The sequence below is a fragment of the Harpia harpyja genome, chromosome 2 (assembly GCF_026419915.1).
Source record: "Harpia harpyja isolate bHarHar1 chromosome 2, bHarHar1 primary haplotype, whole genome shotgun sequence".
Lineage (NCBI taxonomy): Eukaryota > Metazoa > Chordata > Aves > Accipitriformes > Accipitridae > Harpia > Harpia harpyja.
In genome coordinates, this window is record NC_068941.1 from 38,611,959 (window position 1) to 38,637,577 (window position 25,619).

Here is a 25,619-nt window from a genome sequence, read left to right on the forward strand (position 1 = left end):
AAAAACTTTGCCACACTAATACTGCCACTAAGCACTGCTCTCTGTGTTCAGGAAGAATAGCCTTCCTCCCTCCTACAAGTTCAATACAGTTAGCAGAACTAAAGGGCTACAAAACCAAATCCCCATTTTTAGCTTCCCTCAATATATACTGAAAAATTCTTGGGCATTGTTCGCTGCAATTTTTAAAGTCTATCCTGGGATTTTTAACTGCAAAATGTAATCTCATTATTTTCTTAAACAAATATTTTTGTAATAGATATTACTTGGCTTAAATTCAACTGAACAGTTCCCATTTAGGTAAGGATTCAATTTTTCCCATGTAAGTTATTGCAAAAGCGTATTCAGAATTGCATGCAGCTGATATCAGGTAATTTGACATGAGATAGACACTTCACTCAGTGAGTTTATTTTTATCAGTGCTCACAAGCCAAGGGAAGCTCTGTACATACACATCAGTGCATAAGCTTGTTACATACCTGTTTGTGAGTTATACCCCAGTTTTGATCTAATAATTGGAGACCTCACAATAAGAGCTGAGATTGCTGAAGGCACCCTAGATGCCCACAGCTTAATCATATTCTTCCCAGTAACAAAGCGAGCACGCTATTCCGATCTACTCAGCTTCAGTTTTGCTGTTCCCATGGGTAGCTTTCCTGGCAAGTTTCAGACATCGCACGATTCTTCGTTCTGTACCTCCCTTCTGCTTTCAGGTGGACTTCAGGACTTCACTTGTGTTTAAGTGCTTTAATAAAATCTAATTTTACAGATCTATATGTCTTGCCATTCATTCTCTGTCTTCGGTAAATAGGAAGTTTTTCTGATCAGTACAGAAGAGAATTTTTCACCTGATTCTCAGCAGTGGTTAAAAGGTCTACAAGTCTATCCTATACACTGCACAACAAATTCACATATCAGCACTTGACTAACTCTTCCTGCAATGATTTTAATTATTCTTTGGTTTTAACTGTCCTCTTCCAGCTTCATATCTTTGAACCTGCTTCTAATCCTGTTTCAAAAAATAGATTAAGCTCTACTTGCTGACTACAGCCTTCTGCTGGGCAGCATTGCTGGGTGACCAGCAGTATATCTTAACCTGAAAGGATCTCCAAGTATTTTTACAACAGCTCGATTATTTTTCTCTGTCATTACAGAGCCTTTGACACACACATCCCTCATTAACAGTCACTGGGAAAATAACTTCAGAGAGTATAATCTGCAGACAGAGGTATGAAACAAGCTATTAAATGAGTGGTCAGATTGTATATACATCTGTAAAAATGAAAAGCATGGCATGAAGTGGCATGAATTTTAAAACAGGGGACCACTGGACAGCTTCTGAGCCATGTGCAATTTCTCTTCTAACAAAAGTGTATATCACCTGGTTGAAAAGTAATTTCTCCCCACCAGCTTTTCCTGTTATTGCCTGAAAAAAAAAGGGGGGGGGGGGGGGGATCCACACACAAACAATAGCAATGAAATACTGTGTTTGTGTACAAATAGATTGAAAGAATACTCTACCCTTTCTACCACATGAGCTTTTGGGAGTTTTGTAGTGTACTATAACAAAACTAAACTGAACGTAATTGGGGTGCCCGCAGGACTTAGCAAAATAATAATAATGACTTAGCAAAATAATAATAATAATAATAATAATAATAGATTTGGGCTTATTTTATGGCTCAGAAGTCGTCTGGTGCAAGGATATTGCATCATAAACAATTGTGAGTCACCACAGTCTGGTCATTCTCAAAACCAGCGGGGAAGTAGAAAGAAATGCAGGGTAGGAGAAAGGAAAGTCTGAGAAAAGGCAGGGCTGTGGTTCAGCTCACTCACAGTGAGCGCACATGGGTGCTGGAGAGCCTGAAGAACTCGTACTGAGTGCATCTGGCGCAGGGCTTCACAGGGCCAGTCGTTCAAGCTCTCAACCTCCACTGAAATTTGTAGTGAGGCTTTGTACTTGTGTGGTAATATCACACGCCCACCAAATAAGCTTCATATCACACCACAGAGGTGAAGTCCCACAGGAAAATCTACTTCACACAGTGAAACATGGAAATTGGTTTCCTAGACAACAACTCCATGAGGAAAGTTAGTTTCTATTCTGAAATAATTCAAAATTAAGCCTTTCTATGCTGTAGGGCAGATCGCTATAAAAGCTCACCCTTCATACAGCCCCTCTCAGCTGGGTGTCCTATTTGTTGATGAACACTCTCCCTTATTCATCAAGTATATTAAAATATCTTAGCTTTAATTCATTTTTCTCTTCATCCTTATTTAGGAAGGCATATGTAGTGTTACTCATGCATTTTCTTTAAACCTTTCAATTGTCTAATTTTGCAGATGTTTGCTGTATAAAAACTTGCAGACTGTTTAATATGTAGTTGTTTGTGAGGTACATTAAACAAGTAAAATGGTAATAGGTACAAACAGGGCCTCTTATTTCCCTGGCTTATGCGTCTGTGCCTTGCCTTCACAATTATTTAAGCATGTGAACTTCCTTTGGGGAAAATGGCCATATGTACTAGTTAAGTCAAAGTCCAATCCTATGCAAACAAGACAAGCCCACAGACAAATTGAAGGGCAGACCTAGATCTGTATCTTCTGCTCTAGAAGCTAGGAGTTCCTCATAGCTCTCATCATATTTCTGTTTAGCTCACACAAAAAATTCAACATGTAAAGGGATGACTTTTAGCACTTTTTGGCCAAGATAGGCTGTATTTAATGCATTGCTGATGGCATTCCACAGTTTCCTTTGCTACCTTTTAACTTTTAGTGAGATGCGTCTCCTTTTCCTGTAAGCATAGTTCCTGCTTTTTCAGAATTAAATGTATTATGATAGTGTGTACCTATGAACAAGCTGTAGTAATGCCCAGGTGTTGGGGCCAAGGTGACAGAGTGTTCAACTTAGACCCTAGAAATTATTGTCAAAAACCATACTTGAGGTCTACTATGTTCTTCTAGAATGTGTTTAAACGCTGAGCCTGAAAATCATCTCTTGCTTGTATAAGCTGGTAATGGCACTTTCTTTGTCAGAAAGTAAGCGTAAACAATTTTCTCACATGTATTTTTTCACTTCAGTAAGTAGCATTAAGTAGCCTAGCAATGGATGGCTGAACCTTTTTTTTGTTCCCTTCCAAGGCAATTTGCAGAGGAGTCAGAGGACTCAGAGCTGAGGATAATTCTGTGTCTAAACATGTCTATCATCTTAGTAATTTTTTTTTAATTGACACCATTCTTGACTCTGCCATTAGATAAGAATGATGCTCTAGCAGAGGTTTAGTGTCAAATGTGTGATTTCAATTGAGACATACAAGCCTTCATCACACTAAATCTGTGTGGATGTGAGATATACTGGTTTCCAGTAATGGGTTCAAAGAGCTTTCAAAAGGCTTTTAGTATTTATAAAGAACTTCTGGGCACTTCAGTTCATTTGTATGGTATCTCCCAACTCCTGCAGATCCGAATAGCAAGCTTTCTGGAAGTACTTGTATGCTGTTTGTAAACAACCATGGTCTGTTTTGTTTGCAACTTGCATTTTCTAAGATAAGAATCTTCGACAGCAACCACCGCAATAAATATTTTCAGAAACACTTCAGTTTGTTTACATGTAATATGTGAATGCAGAAGACTCTTTTCAGCTAGCAGCCACCACAGATTTCTGAGGGTGGGGAAGCAGGGCAAGGAAGTTCATTACGAGCCAGCGTGTTGGTTGTAACATATCTATAGCAACTTCAGCTAGGAAGCAGCTTGCCGATAAAGTTTTCTTACCAAGCACTCTTAACTGGACTCCCATCTAAAGACAGTGTTTCATTATATCTCGCTCTTGACAACTGTCCTGCCATCACTGCTATCATACAAAAAGGGAGGAGGGCAGCTTTGCAAACACAAAAGTACTACAATGGGACTTCTACTGTATATTTTAAATACAAAGTGGTGATAAATATTTGTACTTCTTATAGAACTCTGCTGAAAACATGATTACACCCAGAAGATTTAGTAATTACAAAAACTTCCTCTGCAATAATTAAAGAAGATTCCCATCTTCTGCTTTTGATAACACTCCAGCATGGTGGCAGGAATATGGGGCTCAGGCTTTCTAACAGTCAGCTGAGCATAGAAAGAAGCAAATTAAAACTGGATGAAAAAACGTAGGTCTTGCTAACTCTGTGATACATCTCATGGCCTGAAGGGGTTAATGAAATCCATGGAGCTGCTAGGCAACAGTTCCTGCACCCAAGTAGCAGCCACCACCGAAAGGTGTGTAAAGCCACGGTACACATTTTTGGGTTTTGGAATGTCAAAAGTGTGTGTGGGGGGGGGTTCTTATTTTGTTTTGCATTGTTTTGCACTCTTCTGCTTACCTGCATGAATTTAGCTGTTAGGAAGATTCAGTTTTGGAACTGTCTCAATGTGCTTGTTATCCCACTGTCAAAGGTACTTAATCATCAGATACCCCCTGATTTTGGTGGGGTTTAGCTGCAGTGCTGCTTCTAACAGATGCTTTCAGGTCGATGCCTGAATTCAGAAATAACGGCTTTCTTCCCATTTGCTGCCAATGTAGATGTTATTCTCTCAGAGAAAATAAATAAATAAATAAATAAAATTGAACAAGAATATCCCAGATGTACAGACAGACAGCAATACCCACAAGTCAGGCAGGCATGTGTTAGCAGGGAATTTTGGCATGAGCTGGAGCGAAGCAGGGTTGTGCTGGCTATTCAGCTAGAAAAGGTATGTGAGGAAAATAAACTGCTGATCTCAGCATGAATGCTAAGTATGTGAGGGGCTGGGGAATGCATTCAGTGGTAACTTGCTTGGTATAGGTGAGGAAATGATAATGCAAGCTCCGGAGTAAATTGGACAGGCTTGTCAAAGCCAAACCAGACAAAATGTTGCCATGGTTATTGAGTTACCCAAATAAAGAGAGCACCACTCACTCTGAAGTACAAAGGCTCAGGATGGCTTTGTGGTCCCTCACAAGGGCTGTGGGTAGAGATGAACATTCAGATTTGCTGCCTGCTGTCATTAGGGAATGCAAATCAGAGTGTGAAAATGAAAGCAGAGAAGTGACAAGGTGCCTCAGGAACCACCTTTCCTGGCTGATGCCTAAAAAGTTCTCCTGGGAGTTCGGACTGATTGCTGTCTATTCTGCATAATGGGTAGGCTGACTGATTTTATTGATCCTCAGTTATTTTTCAGTATTGTTTGCTTCATTAGTCCAGGCAGCCCAGGTACCTAGTCACGAGCCCACAAATGAGCCTAAGTGGCCAATGCAAACCCATCTTCACAGTGAAGAATCTGCATTTTAGTTTTTAACAATAGACAAAGCCAAGTATACTTAGTTTTAATACATCAGCAGAAAGATTTTATTGGATTATTGCACAGTATAAAAAGGGGAGTGTACATTTATTATATTTAAAAAATATTTCTTCCGTGTTTTAAATAGTACAATGAGAATAAGCTTCATTACTATTTTCTATTAGGGAAATTATTTTTCTGTGTGGTGTTCCTACAGAAGTGGTTTTAATCAGAATTCTTACTCTACCCAAATGAATTCAGAGTTTTGTGAGAAAAAAAGGAGAAAAGAAAAGAGGAAAGAAAACCAGTACAATGACATAGAAAGTATCTGGCTGCTGGGGGAAAATAGTGCCTGTGAAGATGTAGACCCAGCTTGAAGAATTTAGTGGCAAGGGCAGCAAGGGCGAAGAAAGTCACATTAAAACAGAGATGCAGTCTCTGGTGGGTCATTTGAATTTCATCTGCAGAGTAATTTTCACGCCATTTAGCCATAGCCACAGCAGGAATGAAGAGGGCTAAACACATTAAAATGAAAAAATCATACAAGGAGGGATTGGGGCTTGTGGTCATTATATTTAATAAAATTCAATGCTACAGTAGGCTGAGTTAGTGCCGTATCAAGGATTTTGAGTGTTTACAGAAAAATATGGTATGCAACAGGAGAAAGGTCTGTAGCACACTCATTCAGGGTTCGTGGTACAATAAGAATCCATCAGGTACAAAGAAAAAAGGATTTCTGGCCTCAAAAAAAAATGAAAACAAAATTACAAGCAACAGTAAAACATCCCAACCTGTTAACAAGATTTGCAATTGACCCTTAGAGTAGTGGCTCTGTTTTTTTTTCAGATCCTTCAAGGAAACATAGGATATTTTAATAACTATTTGTGTGCTGCAAAATCTCTTAACAATTAATTAGTGGATTTAGGGCCTCAGAAAATGAGCTTGGATTGAAAGCTTTCATCAATTCTCAGTTGCTCTCCTTAACCACAAGCCATGGTAGGATACCCCCCCCTGAAGCTGGGAGAATGCCTTTCAGTGCAGCACACTTCTGTAGTTCAGGTAACCAGTGCACACAGACACACGCCCACAGACACGCTTCAGTACCAATGCTCCTGGTGGAGAATGCACATTTCAGTTTTGAACAACAAAGTGTAGTTTTATACACCTGAGGAAAGGTGCTGTGGATTATCTTACCTGACATATACAGCACGGGAGAATTCAATCATGTCATGGACATTCACCTTAAGACCTGGTAAGGCACATTAACTAAGTAATACCTAAGAAGAGAGCTGAAGATTCTCATGTGTTTTCAATAAAAGTTCCTGACACTGGAAAACAAAATTATTCAGGGAACTTCAAAACATTCTGGGCATAAATTGCCATAGATCACTGGAGCACAACGATTAACAATAACTGACTGTAAGGGCCACGGAAGGAGAGCATCTGCTCCTTTAAGGGTAGCTGGTCAAAGGAGCCATAAACAAGAACAAGCAGAGACACACCTGCCTGACACATGGTAAGGGAGGTAGTGATGAGAACAAACCTGGCTGGTGGCACTAATTGGTAAGGACATGTGGAGTGTGAGAAAGTTTATTTTCTCAGCTCAGAGGATAAGGAAAGGGAGGGAGACAAACACAGAGACATAAAACCTGATCAATTAGCATTAACAAAGGCAGTAACCAGAAGCAAACCTGGCCAGTCACACCAGTCAATGGGCTATCAAGAAACTGCAGCAACCCAGGACTTTGCAACTGATAAGGAGGTGAACCTGAGGGTTTATTTATTCAGGCAGTCATAGCATGAACTAAAATTTTTTTTTTTTTTTATTGGTTTGGTGCTTGGAAATCACATTCTGGTTTATGCAGACTGAAGTTCATTTCATCTTGCCTTAGTAGTTAGTGAATATAATGCAGAAACAAATAAAATCATAGCATTATAGAGCTCAAGCTTAGAAAGTATGATTATCTCATTTAACCTTGTGTACTTTGTAGGCCAAAGTTTACACGCTAAAATCTGTGTGAATCCAATATAACCATGTTTGGTCAAAAACATATTGCCTAAGAAAAATCCAGCTGTGGTTTAAATGCTTCAAGCAACAGAGAGACTCCACCAAATCCATTATAATGTTTTTCCCATGACAAATTATATTCACTGCTAAAAATGAGCACCTTATTTCTAAACTGAATTTATCGACATGCAGCTTTTCAGTATCCCCTCTTGGGTTTTTTTTCTGCTAGGTAAAAACCAGTTTGTTATCATACTGGTTACATAAAAAAATCATGAATCAGTTAAACGCTGACATATCAAGATATGTGGTGAATGATGTCAGACAAAATGAAAAGAAATATATTTTTTCCAAACAGAATATATACACGATTATGACTTGATACAATGAGCTAAGTAGTAACCCAGCATCTGAGTCATCAAAATCTATCCATCACCTTTGGTATGCACTCAGGTTGTAAAGAAATAATCAAAACCAGCTTTGATTTTTCTTGAGAACTGATTCTCAGCAACCTTGTGTAAGTACGTTTATGCAATGTAAATGTAGAACATAATTTGATTTGTGCTTCCCAGTCATGCTTATATATAAGGAAGATGCTTATTTTTCCCCTATCTCCAACCTGTGGACTCTCTTTGTAAATGCACACATGGCTACAACCAAGCAACTTCTTGGAGAATCAGCACTTCAAACACCATCACACTGGTTACTTTGAGAAACTTGCTGCTGTTAAAGAAACAAAGTATTTAAAGGCAAAGATAAATTCACATGCAAGTTGCTTCACTTGATGGCAACTGTTTACATTTATGACTGACTTAGGTACGATACAACAAGTAACCACTAAACGTAGTTACTGGTGGATACTTGGCTGGTATAGAGCCAGTTGCCAGCCTGAGCCAAACTTCTTGACCATAGTTTAACTCTAATAAAGCATTCCCAGTAATTACTCTGTCAGTGTACTTGTTACTATTAATATTTTCAGCCTGAAAAGTGAGTTTGTCTATTCCATCAATGACCAGATAGCCAGAGGCACGTGGACTAAATGATTCAATGGTATATTCAAAAACATAGACCCCCAGATATGGAACATGGAACTTCCCGGTTGCTGGGGCAAATGAAGCTCCGTAGTTGACATCCAGATTGTTAAATCTGATGGGTCCTGGAGTCGTCATTCCATACGTATGAGAGGCAAAAAAAGCCACCATAGGTGCATATCTGTATGATCCTTTTGAAAAATCTGGAAAGGAACAAAGAACAATTTCAAGTAATGTTACATTGTAGAAAGGCAACTGGGACCAGCCAGAAGATCAAAAGCAGCTTTTCTGAAGTCACATCATCCAGTAGCTTGAGCAACTGAAACATAGTATTTCTGCATAAACACAGAGTTTTTGAGTATTGTAGAAAAAGTCATTTTCTTCACAATTAGTGCTAGGTGTATCCACAAAAGAATAATTTTAGAAACAGCAAGGGAACTTTATGTTTGTCTATACTATGTTATCATTAAGGGAACTGCTATTTTTCTTTCTCCCTGCACTCCTCCCCCCCCGAAGTTTTTCCCACCCCTGGATCTCTTTCATTGTTCATCTGTGTGCGCTGAAGCCAAGAATTTTCTCCACAAATCTTAGACAAACACTGAAGAGGTTTAGCACTCCTGATGTTAAATGAGGGAATAAAAGTATATGTTTTTTCCCTTCAAGCTCAGCCTGCACACTATGATTCCCTGCCACTGTACAAATTATTTTATTCACTATTCATACGCTGTCATGACTGAGAATCAGCCAAATGGCTGCTGAAAGCTGCATAAAATTCACATTCCATGAGGCCTGGATGTAAATTATTTATTTGTTTTCTGGACTGAATAGCACAGTTTCCACTTTTCTTTTTTGAAATATCTTTCAAGGGCTGCATCTTTGCCGATGAAAATCAGAGGCACGCCTAAAATGACTCCTTGAGGCCATAGTCCCACACATCATGGTAGCTGCTGGTATTTATGGCCGTGCTGAAGCTGGTATTCCCCAGTGATGTGAATTTACCTCCCCCTTCAAATTCTATGATATCATGTTCAGATACAGCTATTGCATACCCTCCCACTCTGTGCAATTCAGCAGGGAGCTTTCCAGCTATTATGGCTGGTCCCAGCCCAATTTAATCCCATCATCTGGTCATATTAAAGAAAGAGATCATGAGTCACCCACAGGGATTGATGTCTTCAGCACCAAAACACAGGACACTACTACTTGAGTTGGCACTCATTAAAGTGAAATGTGAGACCTTTGACCAGCAAATGCTCTCTAATTAGGCCCTGGGGCAGAGGACCTTACCACTAGCATATTGCACTACTAAATTCTTTACTTGCCAACACTCAGAGAATTGTCGTTCACCAGCTTCGTGCTGCAGTTGACTCCTCCAAAGGGGTGGCGACAAGCACAAATAAAACTCTGTCTGTCGTTGATACAGGTTCCTCCATTGTGGCATGGGGAACTGACACAAGCTGAATACTGCCCTGTGATAGAGAAGGAGGAAACCCAACAACATCAGTTACAATATCATTACAGTGACACTTCCCAAGTTTTCAGTATCTTGGAAAGCCTCTTGGTCAATTCATAAAGCTGGTGGAATTTCTGCAGAGGTTCTGTGTGAAGGCCAACTTCAGATCCTGTCCAGGCTGTTCGGACCCGTTGCTAGTCTAACCTCTCTCTTTGCCTGAACACAGCATGCCCTCAGCTAGCCTCCAAGGTATTCAGAATAACCTATAAATGCTGAGTTCATGTTGTCTGCAATCACATGATTAAAGAAACCTGTTGGATCAGCTAATTAGTCTTTACTACGAATGGGAATGTGCTGAGAGGCTTGGAGCTGACCATACTACAGGAGTCCTTCAGAAACAAACAGCAAAACTTTGGAGAGACAGTACTGACATATGCAATTTTATTTCCTTCTTTTGGTGAGACAAAAGAAATAGTTATTTTCCTGCTGGTTCAGGCAAATCTGTGCTTCAGTTTGGTCTCACTAGCACAGGCACAGAAGGCTGCTCTCTTTGGACAGAGCCAGCTTATCCTTGGGTGTACCAAAACACAGATTTTGTACTGCTGGTGTACAGGTTGGACTGTCCTGTCTATGACATTACTCACCCAGATGTGTCACAACCATTGCAGAAGAGTCTGGCTACTGGTGGTGAAAGATCTTAAATGCTGTCCAAACTACTTCCAGTACTTGTTCTTGCCCATAAATAACTTAATTCCAGGATATCTACTGAGACTGTTGTAGAAGTTTTGTATTTCAAGCAACACAAATTATATCAAACGAGTGGTTTTGCAGAGCACCCTCACCAAGGATGTCCTTGCCTCTCTTCGTGACTATGTATGAGCTGGCCAGGTCATGCCCAGCCAATATGGATAAATCTGTCAGTCCAGTGCTGCTGAGCTATGAGACAGTAACTACTGAGTGTGATTGTATAATGTGTTGTCATAGCAGTTTGGGGGGGAAGAACATTCAGATCACATTAGAAATTAAATATTGCTATGCAAAATTCTGAACACAAAGCCATACATTTTTCCTTTCTCTTGCTTTGGTCAAATAAAAGTCAGATGTTTTAGAAAATGAACCTTTACTCTCTGGGAAAGAGTACGCTCTGGAAAGACAACTCCACACAGTCCTGTGATGGTAAATCTAGATTGGTAGGTGGGAGCTGAAAAAGCCTTTTATGAGAGGATCTACTTTTTGCTAGGGAAATGTTGAACTGGATCTTCACATAGATATTTCAGTAATGCCCATAGTTATCTTCAAATTCTCACCCAGCCATTTCACAGACTGCTGCAATAAGGCAAACTATGTCCGTGAGAAATTTTAGTTCAGCGAGCAGAATGCTAAAGCACTTTGTCCAGTGCCACTTGAATTTGCACTGATGGGGCATATGGACTTAAAAACACAACAGTAATTCTTTTCACAGAATATAATGTCCATCCCATAATGCCTGAAATAAAGCAATTTAGGACTGTCATGACTGGGGTCACAGCACATGCAACTGGACATGAGGAAATAACGTTTTTCTTCTCAGATAATAGTTTTGTTGCACACTTATTTGAAGTTATTTTTCACTCATATTTACCAAGCATCCACATATTTACCAAATGTGAAAGGAAAGCAGAAAAGGAAGGAAAACAGCTGATTGTGCTGACTGTATCATATTCCCAAAATACAAAAGCTTTGTGCAAGAACATGTCAGCCTCTCTGCTAATTGGCCTCTGCTTATCATAAAGAAGAATTAAATCCAAGAAACAGGAAAAAGATCACAAAAAGGAAATGATGATGAGATTGAGACTAGTGTTTTAACAGTCTGCTGAGGCATGACTTTGTCTGAACTTAACCTTGGAGTTAAATCAAATTCAGACATAGCTTTACCTACAATAAATTAACCCTCCAGGTGCAGCATTGCTTAACAGCAGCTGGGGAGCCTGCTCCGTTTGCTAGAACTAGGAGAAGCTGTGGAGAGATTTGAGTCAAGTTAGGATTTTCAGAGTAAGAGGCAAATGCCCTAGATCTCCACTGAACAGGTAATCTCTATGTAACTTCCATGTGATCTTACAATAACATGCTTTTGCTGTCATTTCTGGCTGAGGCTGCCCCTCTGACCAGTATTTTCTTTTTCTTTTTCCTTGCTGAAGGCCGTCCTGAGATAATATGTCCATATTCTCTGCTTGGGGTAAAGATGCCAAGAGGTTCAGATTAGGAAAGGATTTCCTACTACAGTACATATCCTATTTTTAATTACTCTTTCACAACTTAGTAGCGTAGATGAGTAAAAGAGAGAGACCTTATAAATTAAATTAAAGGCTTAAATTGCAGCTATTAATAGCAGAGAATAAATGGAATGCAGTTGCTATTTATGCTCGGTATGGTAGGAGTGAAGAGAGCCAGTTAATGCTGAGTTTTGCTACTCTTCGGGAAGGCAAGCAGCCAGAAGCTCTTTGGGGAAATAGACTGCCAATGCTGTACAAACAAATCTTCAAACAAATAATGAAGCTCTGTCAGTATCTACTGGGGTGTTGTTTAGAAGCAGCTCAAATATTTAGCAATTTAATGGTCTCCTTATGGAAAGAAGTGACTCCAGTGTTTCAATTTGGAAATGTCTGAACAGGAAGTAACCAACGTTTTCTCAATATTTAGTTATCAGTAACTCTCTCAGGAAGCCCTGGGAGATTGGAAGAGCCTGGGAATCTACTAAACCACCCTGTTTACACAGGCTCAGTCTGGTTGTCAGCCTACAATTATTAATCACATCTGGCTTAGCGCTTTCAGTCTGACAGTGATGAAAGCAATGAGCATCCCCAGTAGCCTCGATGCGAGGAGTGCCAGGGAACAGCAGGAGAGAGGCAGCCCCACCGGGGCCAGCACCCAGGAAATGAAGGTGACAGCAGGGCTGGTGCTTCACCTGGAAAGGTGACAAGCAGAGCATGACAGGTTGATCATGGTAACCAGGGTTAGTCACAGCCCAGCATGACTGAAAAGGCCTTGGATTTTGGCTTGAGCTGAAGCAGGGATCCCAGGCCCATGGGCAGGGTATGCAGCCTCGGGACTAGGTCAGGATGCCCAGGGCAATTAAGGCTATCGGTGCACTCAGGGCCCTGACAGGGAATTCAGATATAAGTGCTGTGTGGGGCATTTGTGGTGCAAAAAAGCACAAAGATTCACCCACAGTGTTCTTGGGCAAAAAGCAAGGAGGAGAGGTGCCCCAGCTGTGCTCTCCAGTTTTGGGTGGGAGCAGATTGTCAAGACTGATCTGAGCTACTTGGACTCTGGCAACTCTGCTTCTCTGTTAAGCAGAGGTATCTAATACTTTCAGTGTGATGATTTCAGAATCACAAAATTAAAACCACAGAACAGTTTCATCTACCCATTAGTCTAAAGAGTAAATACGCAAAGTTGAAGTATATGTCATCAAAGAATGATGTAGAATTAAGACACAAGATGGAAAACATTTAAACAGGTTAATTTCACTGCAGGCTTGAATGATAAAGAGACAATGGAAGCTTGCATTACTGTTAGGAGTCAGAAATCATGTGAAAACAAAATCAGAAATAAGACACAGAGAAAAGAGAATGAAAAGAAATTACCTCTCTCACACATGGATGCACTATTTTAAATACATAAATGTAACACAGCTGCACTCTCAGTTATTCATGTTGATGGGAGGATGGCATAATCTGAATAAAGCAAAACCACAACTAATACAAGACATGCAACAAGAGAGCTGCATTCACCATGGCAGCCTCTAGATTCTGTAGAGAACAGACAGAGCACTAAATGCCAGTGGGAAAATGGGAACTGAGCTAAGCTGCCCTCATGCTGTATCATGCACTTCTGCAGTAGAACAGCACACTGGAAGGTAGGACCAGACATAATCCATAATGAAGACTAATAAAGAGTTTACTGTATATTTTTTTCTTTAAAGGCTATCATCTCCCCTATGTTAGATACTTGAAGCTGTCCTAAGACCATCACTTTTTTATTCACACCAGGTTGCCATTACAGTTAGTATCAGGTAAAGTGTTGGGGGGGTTTTTGTCCCTCATACACATATTGCAGCCTCTAGCTGACATAAACCTTTTCTTTTGTTCATGGGAAGTCTCCAAACCTGTATGTCCCTGCATAAGCAATGCAAACTCACATTGTTTCCCCTTGATTTCAAATAACTACTGAGGAAAGTATTACCTCAGGGCCAAATCCTGAACACATTAAAGCCAATGAAAATCCCAATCTGTTAGAGGAGGATCGAATGTTGGATGTATTGGAATCAATGACAATTGTCATTCACCTCTTTCTAGAATTTTATTCTAATCTTTTTTAATTGAAAAATACCATCTAACGTCAAATACATTTTATAATTAGCCAATTATGCCTTAGGGTTTCTTCTAGAAACTTTAGCAGAGTCAGCACATATCTCTGGATGGTCTCCTGGAACTTGAGAGAAAAAGCTTTCCTGGAGAAGTGAAATCAACCCAGGTAGAAGATGGGTAGTTGTTAATTAGGATAATAGTCTTACTTCTTTAACTTACAAAAATGTAATGTATGACTGCTAGGCATGAAATATCATTGAGTACAAAAGCTCATTACTGATGGAAAAGTCTGCATAAACTTTGCTGTGTAGAAACCTTGCATAAAAATAGGGCTTTTCAACATCTGCAAAGATCTGCACTTTCTGTATGAGTGAGCATACATCCAATGTTATCAAGCAAGCTATTTGTTAAAATTCACCATGAGACAAATAATAAATAGGAAAGACACAAATTCATTAACGTGGAGTAAAAAACAGAGCAGGTGGCAGCTTCCTGTGCTCCAGGCATGTAGCACTGGTGACATATTCCAAAAAAGTAGAAGACTCAGGACGGATCAAAGGCATCATAGCTCATTTTCCCTTAATTTTAATTGTGAATGAGGGTTTTGAATTTCTATCCTGTGCAGTGGCAGGAATGGGCAGAAAACAGAAATGACTGAGAAAAAATTGTCATTTTTAATATAAAAATATTCAATTTACTTTGTAGTAAGAATTTGGCAAATCTTGGTGCGTTTTTAATTGTGACTGCCTGTTTGAATAGCTGTGTGTCCTCTGTAACTGAAAAGATAACCAAGGACTGAAATATTTCAGTGGGGATGGCTTTCAGCAGAAGCTAAGCTACTCATGGGACTGGGGCTTTAAAAAGAATCCTTTCCATTGATTATTGAAAAGTGCAGTACCTAAGACAGGAGGAGATGAAGGAGGGAGGGGGGAAAGGGAGGGAAGAGGCACAGAGAGGGAGAGAGAAAAGGAGATTGCCCGTGGTCTTAGCACATGAACAAGATTGGTAGCTCTTACTACCCCTACATCTGCTTACAATAGGGACCAAATATAATTTCAGAAATGTTCATAAGTTTAAGAATGCTTTACAGAACAGATTTTGGTCTGGGTCTTCAAAAGTATCTGGACATCTCTCTGTCAGTTAGGAATCTGTCTCACTTATTTTAATGTGAATTTGAGTCCTCTAGTGGCTTCTAGTCACTTAACCACTCTTTATTTTCTGTCTTTTCCCAGAAATTATATTTCCATAAAACCTTATCTTGTGCTATTGATTTTCACTCAAGTCTGATTCCAAAAGTCATAACTCAGAGTTTGTATTTCTGTGAATTCATCCATATGAATTCATTTCACATGATGACATTTGAATTTAAGTTCAGAAGCAAATCACACTCAAAATGTCCTCTATAAGAATGGCAGCTCCTACTTAGCTGCTCTGTTCTCCAGATGGATTCAAGTCAAACCTACTTTATTGGCTGGGCTCCTGATTCTGTGAGAACACACTGTTGTAATTGTAACTGCGCTAATAATCTCAATGAAGTACTGAAGGAGGTGGCAAAATCCTCATTACAGTCATTTGGTGTATTCACTTGCTTCAGGTTTTTGATACTTTTCATCCCCACTGACACTCCAAAGTACTGATGCAACTCCAGATTTCTCTCCCAGCTTGCATGTTTTTTTAATGAAATTGCTAATTGAGATGCAGGCACAAAATTCTTGTAGTTTAGATTTTGTCTAAATTGTCAGTTACATTTGAAAGGTCAGGTTCTCAGTTGAGTATGTGTGCATACACTTATATCTTAAACTGATCATATGTGAATTTATTAAGGAAAATTAAATGGAGCTCCTAGGATGCCTTAGTGCAGAGTATCCTCATAAGAAAAATAAATTCTCTTGTAAGCAAGAGACCAGAGTAACCTCAAGTTCCTCTGAAACACTCTTTATTGCAGTCTTTGGACTTTTTATGCAACCCTCACTCAAGGTCTGCCACCTCAGTTCATCACAATGGTTACATAAGCCTTTATTACAAAGACCTTCATTTTTAGTAGAGTAAAATGTATTACCTGGATCTATAGTATTATCTGTGTTTCTCTGACTTCGGCTTGCCAGGCCCATGGTTACATTTGCTGCTCCTTTTTTTGCTGGGGCTGGTTTCTTTATAACCGGTTTCACCTGCTTCTGAAGTTTGGTGATGTTGTTCATTGCATTTGCCACCGATATGTCAACACGCTGGGTTAAATTTGTCAAGATGGTTCCTGCTTTTATTTCAAGCACAGATTCAATGAGCTCTTTGAGGCCTCTCTGCAGCAGGGGGATATCTGGCTGAGCAAGTTTAATTAGCAGAGGTATACTCGCATTCACTTTTTGGATGCTGTTGTTGGTATCCTGACACAGCCCCCAGGCCTCATGAGCAGTCTTGTTCAGAAATGGAATAGTGTTTGAGAAGCGGATCGACTTGGCTTCCAGGGCCTTGATCCTGGAACTCAGCGTCTGGAGCTGAAGTGAGACCACTAGTTCTTTCTCTGTCGAGGCAGCTTTGGTTTTTTTCAGTGGGACACAGTTGTTTGCCAAAAACTTGGAAATTTTTGACTCCACATTCAGAAGGCGAACCTCATGGTCCCTTGATTCCTCCACAGAGTCAAATAGTTTTTCTTCCAGGTGGCTGATATCTTGTTGTTGATTGTCCACTTTTGACAATGTATCATTTAAAATATAGAAAACTCTTCTGAAATTGTGGAGGATACTTTTGTCAGACTCCTCGTATGGAAGATCAGAAAGGGGTGGCGCTACTTGTGAAGTGAACTCATACTTCTTACCAAGGAGCAGTGTCTGGAGGGATTCATTCAACTGTTGGAATTGGGGAATGAAAGCCAGGAGGCTGTCCAGTTTCTCAGCTCTGCCACAGCAGACTTCAGTCTCATTTCTTAGAGCACGTAGCATATCTTTCAGTACATAGTTATCTTGAATAGAATCAATAGCATTGTTTATTACTATCATGGTCTTGTTTAACCCATCTTCTAGTTCCATGGAGCATTCATTAACACGACTCTCAAACAGTTCCTGATAAGCTTGAGATTCATTTTTAAGTCCTTCTTGAGTTTTGGAAAGCTCCTTAATTGCAGAACTCATTCTGTTAATGACAGTAATGAGGTTTTCAAGCTTCTCACTGATTTCTTCAGTTTTGATTTGTTGCTCATACTCTGAAGTCAGACTAAAAGGAACCCCTTGTTCAATCAAGGGTTGCAGGATCTCCATATCATAGCACAAATCATTAATTTGCTCATTCATTTTGTCCATCTTATTGTCCAATGGAAGAACCAGGTCAGAGAGACTTTTGTTTAGGACAAGTACATTCTCTTGAGCTGCTGCCAGCTGTGTTTGGAAATCCCTTCTGCTCTCTGACAACATGTCATCACAGACCCCCAGAACAGAGTGCCTCTGAATTTCCAGTGCAATACTGAGATTGCTGATCTTGCTATCTTGGACCCTTAAGTCATCATAGATCTGCAGCACCATCATGCCTTGTTTCTTTACTTTCTCATGCAATGTGAACATGTACTCTGTAACATTGTACTCCGTGACTTTATCTGCTGAAGGGATGTTTTGGCTTGAAGACTGTTCAGCTGATAATAGCTGTTCATGAGCACCTTTCATTTCAGTAAGAGTCCTATTTAAAGATTCATAATAAATGACACTTCTTGATTGTTGATGCTCCAAGTTATCTTCCAAGGATTTCTGCTTTTCCTGTAAAGCTTTCATAGGCTTGTCACAAGTGAGGGTCATTTCCTCTTTCATCTGCACCATATGACTCTTTAGCTCCAGAATGTCAAGCTTTGTTGGCCCACTGTCTTTCTCCTGAGCAAATTTTTGTTGGGTTTCATTCAGACGCTTGACTAATTCTTTCGTATTTTCAAGATCATCTGACAAACTAGACACAGCCTTGAAAATCTGAGCCATGCTCTCTTGCATTTCACCTTGAAATACTTCAAAGTGCTCTTTGACAAGGTCTTTGACTAATTCATTAACGTTTCTGGATTTGAGACCTTTGGGAAAAAAGGAGAAATATGGAAACAATCAAACCAATTGTGTTAGCAGCATCTAAGTTTTTTCTACAATACGAACAAACACAGTGCCATACAGAAGTGAAACACACACATCCCTGCCCCGATTTACCCACCCATAGAGCAAAATTTAAAACTGAGGAATGTAGAGGATGGGTTATAGTGTTTGAAGACTCATTCCTGCTTCTACTGAAATCAATGGGAGTTTTGCTATTTTGAAAGGGCACTCAGACTCTGTACATGGTATCAACTTTGATATCCTAGCTGTGCTGTTTCTGAGCACTGAAATTAGGAGATCTGTGTACTTTTGTGGCTCGATCATAAGAAAATGATGTGTCCTTTCTCCACTGGGAAAGTAAGGAAAAAACACCTGCTTTGTCAACATTATGGTCAAGAAGTAAAAGCAGAGATTATTACCTTCCTATTGTATTGTACATGCTAAGTGATCACAGAACACACTATAGTGAGAAAGAAGTAAAATAAAAAGAATAGCCTTATTGAATATCTAAAGTTAGTAACATGACAACTGCTGGAAAAGGCAGACATTTTAAAGGTACAAATGTTTAGTTAGTCTTGCATACTACAACTGTTTAAACAGCTTCTAGGAATATTGATCCTGAAAAGCACTAGGCAGAGGTGAATGTGTGGGAATTCTGTTTGTGTGAATAACATCAAAATATGTCTTCCATATAGCCTTAGATGGGTTAAGACAGTCATAAAATAGTGTTCATCAAGAGTGCTGCATAACATATTTGCATTAATTAGAGCAGTAGTTCTGCTCTGGTGTGAGATTAGAAGGAATTTTTTAATTTGTTCTCCAAAGGTAGACCCTACATCCAGCTAAAACACTGAAGCATTCTTTGCACATTTTTTTCTAAACCCTGTGTACACTTGCAGCCAGCTTGTGATAGAATGGTTAAACCCTTCAACCTCTACAATGCCTTGATGACCATTGGTTCTCTGATTAAAACTGTATTGATAAAGGCAGAAATTCTCTGTTGCCTTCCTGTATTTTCCTCTCAATTACTTCTATAGCCTGGATTTTATTGCTTCATCTCTAAAACAGCAAGGCAAGTTCTGAAACCTTATTTGAAAGTGCATTCTCAGCAAGAGCAGTAAAATGGCAGGAAATCAGACCCATGAAACCCAATGCAACTTTGGGCTCCAGTGGTGCAAAATGATTCCAAATAAAAATGGTTTTGTTCAGCAAGCTAGAGAGAAGCACAGTAGTTTTTCTACACAGGAGATCCATTTGAATTGTGCGTGTATTTCCAGCTGGAAACAGAGATGAAGTAGTTGATAATATTTGCTTTTTATGAACTATAAATGAGTCTCAGTCTTCATTACATCTGGTAAAATGGGCAGTGAACACGTCTGATCCTTAGGGTAGAAAACTGACACTCGTTCAAGTGGGGTTTTTTTCAAGGCAGGATATAATAGGCAAGTGCAATAAGTTTGCTAGCCTAGAAAAGAGCCACTTCAGAAATATAGCATGAAGTTTCCTAAGTAATAAACTCAATTACTGTCAACTTTGGTCACAGATGTCACAGCAATTTTTACAAAGTACAAAAACCAACAAGGTGATAATACTGACATTGCCTTTATTATTTTACTTTTTACTATCTGAACAGCAAGTAAATGACTAGACAGATGTATATACATGAATGTGCATGTGAACGTGCACACTTACACACAGAGCTTTGTCAGTGGACTACAGTGAAGGAAAAACAGTAAAATAAGATACCTGAGAATAAGGATGTCCTGGCAGCTACGAGGAATAACCAAGATATGAATGTAGAGTAAAATAACTGACATGTAGAGAAACCATTGTAACTGATGATTTGGTCAGGTTACTTTATGATGCTGAAAGATGTTCTGTGCTTTAAGAGATACAATGAGCTGTGAAGAAAAGTTTAATGGCTGTGGAAAGAAACAAGGTTGCTCTGCACCTTCTGTGAGGAATTAATTAAATTTCTTCATCTCAGCAACAAATCTTGATAACAGACCTGCTGCGAGAGGTCTTCCACGGGACCTATACTGGTCTTTTCTTTATGTGACAGTCGGGAAACTGCCAGCCTCGCTCTCTCCTATTCCTACTCTATTTAGTTGGATTGCAGGTGGTGTATGGAACTCAGCTTTGGTTCTCAGGTGTTCTTTTTATCAAGGGGGTGGAACTTGATAAAACAGACAGCTTTGGGTTTCTCTCCCTTGCTTGCTGGCTAGGACAACTAGGTACTTGCTAAGCAAGTCCTATTCCAAAGTTCACCAGCGGCTGTGGGAGCACGCTTCTCCACAGAAAGACCTAACTCAAACTTGTGTCATAGGTAACAGTTGCGTATATTCTTAAGCTTGAGCTGAGAATACACGAGCACATTCATGGGTGTAACTCAATTTCTCTGTTGCTCATTTTGAAACAGAAAGGTCCAAACTACCTGTGAACATTAAAGATATCTTGCACTTTTTATGAGATTATAAATTTTAATTTTAACTCCCTAGCTGAAATCCAAAGTGTGTCATTAATTTGTGTCAACCTATACTCCCTTTACAGTTTCAATTATTTGAAGAATAATGTGCAAAATAAATGTTTGTACACAAGAGACTGAGTTAAGGTTATATATCCAGCTGTAAATAACATTTCTGACTTGGAAGTGATTAACACTCCATTTTTTAGTTCATTTTTAAAGGAGTGTACATTTTAATAATGAAGAGGAAAGGAATCTATGAAAAGGTTTGATGTGGAACAAAAGGAGGAAGAAAGAATAGCAAGAAGTAAGCAGAGTTTATTAAATTAAAGGGAGAACACCAAATTATTTTCTCTAAGTAAAAAGTAGGAACAGTCTCCTGAGTACTGAAAACAATTTAGAAAATGCAGAACGGGTTTCACTAATCAAATTAGAGGAGTATATCAGTTACTCCAGTGAGTGTTGCCCTGTATCAACAGATGACAGGTTTGTGGGACTAAAGTATATTTACAGATGAAACCAAGAAATAAAGACTTTGTAAACTGTATTGAATTGTTTGTTCAGAGAAACAGACCTCACTCCTAACAAACCCTGATACAAAGCTGGTCAACTATTAGAATTTCTGTGATAAGAAAAAAGATGATTAATGGATATGAGCAAAGGACCTGGGAACCATCAGAAGAAAATGGAAAAGTAGGGGAAGAAGGAAGAAGTCTGAACAGCATGAAGCAAGAACAAACTTAACTGTGCTTCGAAAGTATGTTGCTTCAGGATGGCAGTGGTAGTGGGGAAAGTTGTGTTTTGCTTCAGGTGAGCCTCTAAGAGTAATTTTTAGCAAGTCTGATGTGCCTATACTGCACATCTGTACCAAGTTAGAGGACAGCATGGAAACTCCTTCCAGCTCCTGCTACTTTAGGATGCTCTTTGTCCACTTGGAGTATGACTGACGGATATTACCTGGACAGAAACTGCAGTTGCCCTCCAACATCACATATACAAGCCAACAGAAACACTAACCTTGTTCTTTCTCCCTTCCTCCCCTCATTCCTTCTGTTTACCTATGTACAAGCCAAGAATAACCTGTATTGGAGTGCCCATAATTAGAGTCAAAGAAAGTAGTTGATAGCAGCATTTTCATTAGAGCTACTTGATTAGGGGATGGATTGAGACACAAATCAAAAAAGGGCCAGCAACTGGAGATTTCATCTAAGCAGGTATAATATAGAGCATTGCAGATAAAAACAATAAAGGCTTGAAACACATTTGCGGAGAAGCGTGAAATAATGGGGGGTTTTGTACTGCACATTTTAATTAGGACTTGGACCCTTAAATATAGATAAGGAATGGAGAAGCAGGAGCACAGGATGCAACAAAAGACCTCTTGGAATAGCATGGACATGACAGCTAGAATGAGTGGAATATAAAAAAAAATCAAGAGAAAGCAGAAGGGAAATGGGAAATATTCAAAGACAAATTAAATGTACGCCCAAGGGTCAAGAATGCCATCTAGCAATATGTGGAGAGGTGAAAGCAGGTCACTGAGTAAGAGATGGGATAAACTTGATCCAGGGTGCAAGAGAGCCATCTAGCATGTGGGACAAGCAACTCGAGGCAGAGGACAAAATACAAGAAATGGTACAACAGTTGCTAAATTCGAGATAGGTACAATAGCACTTATTTTTTCATTTAGTTTTATCTCAACGTAAGGAGCTCCAGTTCCCTCATTCTATTTTTAAACCATAGGAAAGCCCTCTGGATTCTAAAGTGTGTAATACAAACAGTTTGGGGAAAATTCCTGAAAAATAAGGAAAATATTGCACATCAGGGAAATGAAAGCTTCAGTTCCAGTCTGTTTATTAAGCACCATTTGTAGCTGGGTAGCAAACAGATCTTGCTGTAGGATTCGCAAAGAATGGATGCATAATTCTGCTGGTGAGGGTCTGCCCAACCTCCTGATCCTTGGCCATGTCTTTCTCATCTACCAAACATGAGTACAGATGTTTATCAAAGGTAGCCTAATATGATCAGAGGCAAATTATTCAGCAGGATGTTTGCCATGTTATAAATACCACTACCACAGAATTCCTTATATGTTTCCCCTGCATATGCGAATTAAGTATTAAAGAATATTACTTAGACCTGGTAGCAAAGCAAGTACTACATCCTTTAGCAGCAGTCAGATAAACAAAAAACAGATAAGAATATTTGCAGAAGCTTTAAGTAAATGAAAATGTCTTGATAGCAGCTTAACTTACCATGTAGGCAATGTAGTACCCAAGAATGTAATTTTTTTGTTACTATAAAAGACACCATAACAAATGTAGAAATAAACAAATCCCTCTATTATGAAATGAAACTAAAAAAGAGTTCTCCCTATAAATGTTGAGCAATAGAATAGGACAGTCTATGAATGTTTTTAGCATTTATTTTTTTCTGGCACCTTTAACTGGGTGAGTGATTGCATTAATTTATTTTTCTTGCCTTTTAGAAAAGACTGGAAGTCTTTGCCCTTATCTTCATTGATTTTGCCTTCCAGAGAAGAAAGCGTCTTGCTCACATCATTCATCGCAGCAGCAATGCTGTCAACCTTCTTCTGTAGAAAAGTCAGTTTCATCTCCTGGCTGCTAATCTTCTCATTCATTTTTTGTGTAAGTGCTTGGTCAGACAACAAAATGAGAAGAAAAAAAAAAAGTAGTGTTAAAACATTGGTGGGGTAGGGAAGAAAGTATAATTGACTTGAGAGACGTTAGCTGGAAGTGGGGTGAAAAGTTTCTGAATTTTTAGTCTTGAGTGAATCATCTTGATTTTTGTCATGTATCATGTATTAGTGACATTCAGCAGCAGAGCAATAACTAATTACTGAAGCGTCTGTATCCATTATAAAGTATTTATAATTCTACAAGAGTATTTCGAATGGTTAGCATATTTTAATCAGCATAATGCCATTCTTTCTCTACCTAGCACCCTACAGGGTATTCAGTTAACTCTCATTTAGGCTATCTCGTTTAACACAATCACAAAAGCACTGATTTTTACTTACCATTTATAGCATAACTTCATGAATTTGCAAGGATGTGTCTGAAGGAATACATCATCTTTGCAGTGTTGGGGTGAAAATAAAGACTTGTTCAACACAGCAGCAAGGCAGAAAAACAGCTAATACATAAATTACTTTGGAAAAATCATTAGTCTGCCACTAAAAAAAGATGCGCAAACTGTGAAGGCAAGTTTATTTTAAAATAATCTGCCCAAATTGTTCCTGACACTTCCAGTCTCTTCAGGTGTAAAAAGGCCTAGCTGGATGCTTTTAAGATAGGTAGTGGTGAAGAAGGCCGTGGTCTTGCAAATTAAGACTCCACATGACTTCAGCTAGCCATCCGAGTTTCACATCTGACAGGAATGAGACTTAGTCTGGCATTTTCAGAAGATGCTGATAAAATTAAATGCTCTAATTCCTGTAAGAAAAGCTACAAAATCTCTTCAGTTCCTTCAACAATTCAGCCTAAATGGCCTACCTTAGACACAGGATATGTTACCCTACATGATCCAGGCCATACTATGACTTAATAAACTGCTATGCAAGAGATTCTTTAGCAGCATATACAAATATTTATTAGTGTAAATTTACAGTATTGTTATTGATCTTACGTCACTTCTCATTATGGCATCGGTATCTATTCCCATGGCAGTAAACAGTTATAATCAGAAATCACGTAGAAGCACAGGGGCCTAAGGACTACAACAAAAAAAGTCAAGTTATGTGTAAAAGGGCATATTCTTCTGACTAGACTTTTATTCTTCAAAACTCTAGTATGTTGTCCTGGTTTCAGCTGGGATAGAATTAACTGTCTTCCTAGTAGCTGGTACAGTGCTATGTTTTGAGTTCAGTATGCAAAGAATGTTGATAACACTGATGTTTTCAGTTGTTGCTCAGTAGTGTTTAGACTAAAGTCAAGGATTTTTCAGCTTCTCATCCCCAGCCAGCGAGAAAGCTGGAGGGGCACAAGAAGTTGGCACAGGACACAGCCAGGGCACCTGACCCAAACTGGCCAATGGTGTATTCCATACCATGGGACGTCCCATCTAGTAGAGGAACTGGGGAGTGGGGGCGGGGAATCGCTGCTGGGGGACTGGCTGGGTGTCGGTCAGCGGGTGGTGAGCAATTGCACTGCGCATCATTTGTACATTCCAATCCTTTCATTATTACTGTTGTCATTTTATTAGTGTTATCATTATCATTATTAGTTTCTTCTTTTCTGTTCTATTAAACCATTCTTATCTCAACCCACGGGTTTTGCTTCTTTTCCCAATTTTCTCCCCCATCCCGCTGGTGGGGGGGGGAGTGAGTGAGCGGCTGCATGGTGTTTAGTTGCTGGCTGGGGTTAAACCACGACATATGTAAAAAGTAAATGTATCATATCTAACTCGATAGTCTTTGGGAAAACCCAGAAAATTCACTAAATGCACCAAGTTAGCGCAGATGAATCGTGCCAACACCCATGAAAATGCTCTCCTGTAGAGGCATGTTGGTTGTAAAATTCATAATTGGTAGAGCCCAGTAAATAAGGCTGGCTGGTTTACGTTAGGATGTTAGCTTCTCCAGCTGTTTACCTTGCCCATGGTGTCTACGTACACAGATACAAAGTTGTGTTTATAACTCAACCACCTAGTTTAGATTCTGGCAATTCTCCACAACAGCACTGTGGAGACAAGACATTGATGGATCTTCTTTGTCTGAATACTCTTCATCATAACACTGCTCTGTGACAGACAGACAGGTCTGGATACTTCTGCTCCTGGTTGAATTGTTAGTATGAGAAAGTGATTTGAATTCATTACTGGGTCATGCACAGTCACCCAAACTGATAACTAACCTGCAGGGTGCAATGCTTTCTTCAGTTCGGTTTCTGTCAGTTCTTAGTGAAGGGGGAAGACAAGCTGCATAGATGAACGTGAAAGTGAGG

The 25,619-nt window shown here is 39.4% G+C and overlaps 1 protein-coding gene across 1 annotated transcript in view; it reads right to left on the bottom strand.

Annotated features, from left to right (window-relative positions):
• Positions 1–5,385: 5,385 nt before the first annotated feature.
• MMRN1 (multimerin 1) overlaps positions 5,386–25,619 on the bottom strand; it is a 47,994-nt gene continuing 27,760 nt past the window's right edge. Inside the window, exons 5-8 of the mRNA XM_052776427.1 lie at positions 23,137–23,310; positions 16,196–18,175; positions 9,657–9,803; positions 5,386–8,537 (exon numbers count right to left, since the gene is read on the bottom strand). Of these exons, the coding sequence (XP_052632387.1) occupies positions 8,116–8,537; positions 9,657–9,803; positions 16,196–18,175; positions 23,137–23,310 (2,723 nt within the window). The 3' untranslated portion in view covers positions 5,386–8,115. The remainder of the gene's footprint in view (positions 8,538–9,656; positions 9,804–16,195; positions 18,176–23,136; positions 23,311–25,619) is intronic.